Genomic DNA, 6,837 nt, shown 5'->3' on the forward strand with positions numbered 1-6,837 from the left:
AGAGCCCTGCTCCTCTGATACCAGCCCCTTCCTGTTCCATCTGTGTGTGTATTCTGTTCGTAATTACCTGAGGTAAAACGTCCCTGAGTGTTGGCATTCATTGTGTTGTATGACTCACATTGTTACATAAACATGCTGCAGAATACATAACTGAAGTTTTTAGTTGTTTGGTCAGGTCAACTCAAATCGTTTTTTGCTAAAAAGTTTGAAATCAAAAGGTAAAAGCATTTCAGACAAGGGAGTGCCAGCGTGACCAAAAATAAGCCATAAGGAACCAGACACACCCTCATAGTCCTTTATTTTATAGTATTTACTCCCACACAACCAACCTGAGGGCACCTTTGCCAATACAGGTTTAGAAAACATTACTTCAGTCTGTAGATCTATTGGCTGTGTTGTGATTTCCAACACTGTTTAAGCCTGGTGTTTAGGCTCAAACGGGCCTCTCCATTCCTAGAAGGTAGGATTGCTGATTCAAGACTGCCGCTTTCCCCTAACAAATGTGCATGTTCACACAAACACCTTCTTTGAAGGGTTTATTGACAGAAATTAAGGCTGCACAAACACATGGAGGCTGGGTTCATAATGTAACTTGACACATTCTCCCAGGACACAGAGGCGTAGGTATTAAGCAGATTCGGTTGCAGGTTTCTTAAAACAAAGGGACATACCTGAATTTGTCCAACAGAAATGTGTATTAAAAAGACAGTCCACCTAATGATTACATCCAGGAAACTGCTGATAGATCCCTGTGTCTGGTGTAGAGCATGTCCAGACACAGGTGTGCCCTTAAGCCAAGCCAGTGCTGGAGGCACAGACAAGCCTGGTCCTGAGAGTGAACACAACAGAAAGTGATAACGCACCACTCATACAAACCCCTAGGCCACTCATGCCAACTAGACCTGAAAGGATCAGAAGGGTATAATGGTCCTGTCCTATGGTTAGGTGTTTTTTGACGAATACTAGCCAAGCCTTTCAGATCAGACTTAGAGTAGAGGCAGGGGCATCCTGAGTGACGCAGCATCTCAGTGCAAAAGGTCTCACTACAGTCTGGTTCAAATCCAGGCTGTATCACATCCGGCCATGGTTGGGAGCCCCATATTGCGGCGCACAATTGGCCCAGCGTTATTCAGGTTCTGCCATCATTGTAAAGACTTTGTTCTTAACTGGTTAAATTAAAAATAGTGTTGACAGGTTCCCTTGGGTCACAAAAGGAATAGATCACTTACAATGTGCTACAGGTGCAAAGCTGTGTGGATTAGGAACACACAAATGTAAATTGAACTGACCACAGAAGAGACAATCGGAATTCATAAAGGTTTATTGTAATAAAATTGTGACAAACTGTACAAATATTTATAGATGCACAAAAGCCATTTAAAATAGTTACTTTAAATGCTTACTGTGCGTCAAATAGCTTACAAACTATATCCTTCCCCTGTCTAGAACAGTAAGCAATGGTGAGCTGCTCAACAGCTCGGTAGGAAGAAGAGGATGCTACAGAGGGCTGAGAGCACCACACTACCTGGCAGTGCTAGACGTTAAAATGACGCCAACAACCACCTCACAGCTTATTCTACCTGGGGGGGGGAATAACAGAAGACTTCCCAACAAAAAAATTCACAATAGTGAAATATTAAAATCCTAACCCCTTTTGAACATGTTGACAGTATAAGCCATTTTAGATTTTTAATGTTAAGTCTACTGGGATGCAAGAGGTGTGAAATTAGTATGCCGTTTGTTGAGATTGACATACTCCACTTTCTCTGAACACTGACTACTGCGAAAAAAGGATCTATGAAAGTTAGGCAGTATTCCTCAAAGGTGTTTGGGCAGAAAACATCACATTAAGGCAGTAAAACCTTTTAGAGGCAGCTCTTTTTACAACTGGGAAGTCAGACATTTTGTCTTGAGTCTTTGATTTCAGGGCACAGATAGGTGACGTGGTCCCGTAAGATTACAAACCAGCAGTGAACTGAACTATAAAACCACATTTTTGTAAATGTATAGGTTACTGAACAAATACTTGACTCCAGTTATACGATTATTTTAGTTTACATTTGTGGGAAGTGGCGTGAAGTATTATTACACCATGAGAAACTAGCATCAGAATCCCAGAGATGTTGTGTTTACACTTAATAAAGCCCATGCTTGCATGTAGTGTGCTAATACCACAGGACATAAGCACACTACATACTGAGAGTCCCAGCAGTGCAATTAGAGCCTATGGGCTGGTAGTCAAACATTCTAAAGTGCTACCCAACGCTCTAACAAATACCAGGTGCTTTTAGAATACGCAAATTCAATTAAATAAGCAATCAAGTTAATTTAATAGGGGGAAACACTATGAAATGAAAATACAAAAAGGATCACTGTGGGTGGTCGATGGCCTTCACACCGACGCTGTTTGGCGTCGCGGTAGTGCCTGAACCACACTAGCTCGAGACAGTCATCAGGTAGTTCTTCGGCGGGCTAGTGCGGCCACCGATCAGAAACTGATTCTTGCAGTTGTTTGTGGGGTCAGGGCTAGGGGCTGCTGCGGGCGCTAGGGACTCTGCCTCATAGAGGACACAGATGGAGCCATCCTCCCCGATGCGGTAAGAGACCTCAAAAGGGTCCACCCAGAGTGTCAGCTCCCGGGGAAGGAGGGCAAAGAGCTGATCGCTAGTAAGTCCGATCCGACCAGCAGCCCTGCCAATGATTGGGTCCATTTCATGATTCATTCTGATGCAGCGGTAGCCGGAGCCCTTCTGTGGTCTGTCAGGGAACCAGTGGTTCTGGTAGTGCTCTGTGAAAAGAAAATGTTCAGACAGACACGAAATTAGAAGTCAACGTGCTGCTTTGAAAACAAAGCCCCAGACAATAAAACTTGACAGCTGATGCTAGCTATAGACAAGTCAACCTCTTTTGAATGAGTTTGAATTACTGATATGGGATACTACTACCTACCAACTTTTGCCGACATCGCTCGCAGCCCCAAATATAGCTATGCTCGAGAATAGACAGTTGGTCGATCCTTCGATTGGGCCTAGTATAGTCTCGAGACAAGCCTACCTAGGCTAACGAGAATTTTCTGCCTTGCAAAAACAGCAAAGCCATTCGACAAAACATCGTAAAATGACACTTAAGCAACAGGTTGGCTTTCTATTTCAACATTATCTAATATTAGGTAGAGCATTTGGCTGAAATTTAGTATCAAATCGATAAAACAAGACAGAAAGTGAACGTTCGCTAGCTAACGTTAGTTTGACTGTCAGTTGAACAGACAAAGGCTAGCTAACGTTAGCTAGGTTGACGCTAGTAAACAAGCAGCCAGTTTGTATAGGAAGCCATTTCGACATGAAATTTAGTACCGAGCAAATCTATTTCTATAGGAAATGGCTAACCAAATTACCTGATAATGACTGTTGAAGACAATCTCTGAAATCATGGAGTTGGTGTTCGCTCAGGAAGCCTCTTGTTCTCAATAGCCTGGAAACAAAGGTTGCTGCGGCCGTTACTTCGGGGCCTATTTCACTTCTAGAGGAGTATGCTTGGTTCATTTTGCCCGCAAAATAGTTTTCAGCTCGTAGAAAATAAGAAGTTTTTTTCGACAGGAATGCAGTGTGAAGCAGAGGTACCGTAAACTAACGTTGGCTAGCTAGCTGAAAAAGCTATGCGGGCCTCACTCAAGTCCAGGGCTAATCCTTCAGTAAATGGAATCTTCAAATCAGAAGCAGTAATATCAACGCACCAAGTTGGCTCTGGCCAACGTAACATTCAGCATTCTTTATCCAAAATAATGGTTCGCTTAATGTTGTGGCCTCTCTAATAGCACTTCCAAGTTCTCTTTGTGCTTACATTACGGCTTGTGGCCTCTTTTTATCAAGGGACAGAGAATGGATGACGTCACTTAAGTGCCCTTTTAGAGTGATTGGCATTTTAACCAATGGGATTCACAGAGAAAGCGCATACACTGTGCGATGTGATTGGTTCACATCGTGGAAAACAATCTGAGAGCGTGGTGGGATTAACATGCAAATAGGGTTCCGTCCAACACCAAATATAGAAACTGACGTCAAACCCTGCTCTAAAAGTATTTGTGACGACAGTACGATAAAAACACCCCTTACCGTAAGTTTCAAACGAGAACATTTATGTTTTTCTCGTCTATGGTTTTTCCACTACACTAACTACCGTCTTTAACAACCATTGACATGAACTCAAAATAGGTTTGATGACAAAATAGTTATTGTTTAAACTTTGCAGATACAGTAAATACGCTACACCAGGAAGAAAAACTGCGAGAGAAGTTATTCGATCCCCTTCAGCCAAGTGAAATGAACACACTGTTATTGACAAAAACATTAATCCCAAGTATGCATCCAAGTATTAAACACAACATATTTAATTGAATCAATGCCAATAGAATTGTATTTGATGAAATACTTTCTCGGCTGCGGGGGACAAACTGTTAAATCACAGCGTTCAAGTGTGTGGCGTTGTGATTCCGTTCCGCTGGTGCTACTTCAGTGACATCTGGTGGTTGGAAATTAAAATAGAATTGTGCAGTTTTGCCCATCAGTGAACTGTAGTCAGTGTAGACCGTAGCGTAGAGAGTATTTAGTCTGAAAAAAAATATTAGCTCATATTTTAGAAAACACATCAGATCAATGTGAACATGTTGGCTATATGAGAAATCCATTCTCAACAGGAGCAGTAGGCCTCAGATCAAACACTTTCTGTTATTTGCCATCTGGTTTGCTCTTTGTCCTCCTAGGCCTTTTGACCTGGCTATTAGTATCATGGTGTTCAGGTTAGATTTTTTTTTGGGGGGGGGGGGGACGAGATCCATATCTAGTTCTCCAGAGCCACTGAGATTTATTTTCTCTTGTGGCCGACTGCCTGTTGCTTAAATGCCACAACCACATGCTTGACCTGCTTGTCTGAATAGCAAATGAACTTTAGCATTTATGCTCACACAGCAAAGGCCACAGCAGCTCCTGAGGTTGTGTGTATGTGATTGGTCTTCTCGCAGGATAAGGGCATGGCTGGTTTCTGGTCCATTGCAAATTGAAGAGTTCAACCCCACCGGCTTAATATTTACATTTCTGATCCTGTGGGTTTAGATCAGGGATGGGCAACTGGTGGCCCCCCTTTTGTAGACCCACGGATCAATGTACTTACTGTTTGTTGAGAGCCAGAATAGAAGAATATACAACGGGCAATTTGTCTTAAAACTTGTATGAAAGTGAGGGAGGTAATTGGTTGCTCAGTTTCAATGGTTATGACACCTCTGATGTTGCTGCCTGTCTCGACAAGACAATGACCATAGATACCGTAACAGAGTGACCCCTGACCTGGCTAGACTCCAGCCACTCTCTGTGGTCCATCTAGAAGGGATCGTCAGTTAGTGTTTCAGCAGAAGCCCATGGTGTTTCCTGAGGGTATTATGACACCCTTCCTAAATGTTATGCTATATTTGGATGGGATGATGTCACTGTCGCAGTAATGGAAGGCTTCAAGCACAGAACCCCCTCACCATGGCAACACCAGAATGATTTTCAGCCAAAAGCGGGAGGTTTTTGTTGTTTTTTTCCCCCCTTTTTGATGTGATCTGCTGTTGATTTTCGTGCAACTTTGCACTCCGTATGTGTAGTTTATTCCTCTCATGTTGTGTGCGTTTGTAGCTGGGTGTGTGAATGCAAACGGCTGCATGTATGATTGCCTTTGTTGTTGTGAAATAGGAACTCTGAATATCCCTCTATTTCTTTTATTCAGAGCGGTATATGAGAACTCCAGCATGTTATAATAAGTCCATGCCAAATACCTTGTGTGACTCCAGTCTGTATCTCTTAAGTTTAAGCAGTTTTGCTCAGAAATCCCATTTGATTACTTTATGCATGAAAGGTACTGTATCACTTGTCAAGTGTATGAAAGCTGTGAAAAGTCTCTCCTGCCTCGAACTAGTCACACACGTCCTAACCAAGTTATTACTGTATCAATCATGTCTCTAATAAATGTGCTGCCTGGGAATGTTCCTGGAGCTGAGGATCTGCTCTCCGGTGCAGGACAGACCTGTGATGGTCTTCGACTGCAGCTGCTGCACTTAACAAACCAAGAGCAGAGATAATATTAAATAAAACTGACAGACTCGGACGTTGGCTGGGTGGCTTGTGAAAACAGGGCATTCCAATCATCAATGGCATTCGAAATCAAATCCTAACGTATTCAAAAGGTATTGAAAGGATCTCCGCACACTTTACAAATGAAAATGGAAAGGAAAAGGAAGAAATACTGTTCATATTGTACAGTACATGTAGGCCTGTAGTGATAGATGCCTGAGGAGAGAGAGGCTGTGTTGGAGTGTGATGGACAGATGGATAGAGTCAGAGTCATCACAGTGGACTGACTCCTAGCAAGCCATCTGGCCCTCAGGACCCCACTCTCCCCACCCAGACTCAGTTCTGAACTCCACAGAGACAAAAACGTGTCCTGTTTGATGCAAAATGAACTAATGGAACCAACCATGCTAATGGGACCTTTCTCTTGCTTTGCATGTTGGTCTATTGAAAGTGGAACACAGCTGCAGGTTTCAGAAGTAGCCTGTACCCACAGATTTAGGATCATCCCTGTCTGATTAGTTGAATCAGGTGTGTTTGTGCTTGTATTGCCTATAATTCGGGAACTCATGCTACCCAGGTGTTGTGTACTATGCATGAGTTCCTGCTGCCTCAGGGCCACTTCCTGTTCTGATTGAGTGACCTTTGATACCTGCGCTGTGTGGGCAGCATGGAGCCACCTACAGGCAGAGGCTGACTCCGTACTCTGGAGCCTCAGGTGGTCTGCTCTCACACA

At 43.1% G+C, this 6,837-nt stretch overlaps 1 protein-coding gene across 1 annotated transcript; it reads right to left on the reverse strand.

Moving 5' to 3' along the window:
* Positions 1 to 1,303: 1,303 nt before the first annotated feature.
* On the reverse strand, positions 1,304 to 3,857 carry LOC120063076 (protein BTG2-like). Its single transcript, XM_039013212.1, has 2 exons — positions 3,395 to 3,857; positions 1,304 to 2,788 (listed from the first exon to the last, which is right to left on the reverse strand). Exons 1-2 carry the CDS (start codon positions 3,540 to 3,542, stop codon positions 2,436 to 2,438), a joined length of 501 nt encoding a protein of 166 aa, XP_038869140.1. The 5' UTR covers positions 3,543 to 3,857; the 3' UTR covers positions 1,304 to 2,435.
* Positions 3,858 to 6,837: the final 2,980 nt, after the last annotated feature.

This window comes from Salvelinus namaycush, chromosome 2 (genome assembly GCF_016432855.1).
Source record: "Salvelinus namaycush isolate Seneca chromosome 2, SaNama_1.0, whole genome shotgun sequence".
In the NCBI taxonomy this organism is placed as follows: Eukaryota; Metazoa; Chordata; class Actinopteri; order Salmoniformes; family Salmonidae; genus Salvelinus; species Salvelinus namaycush.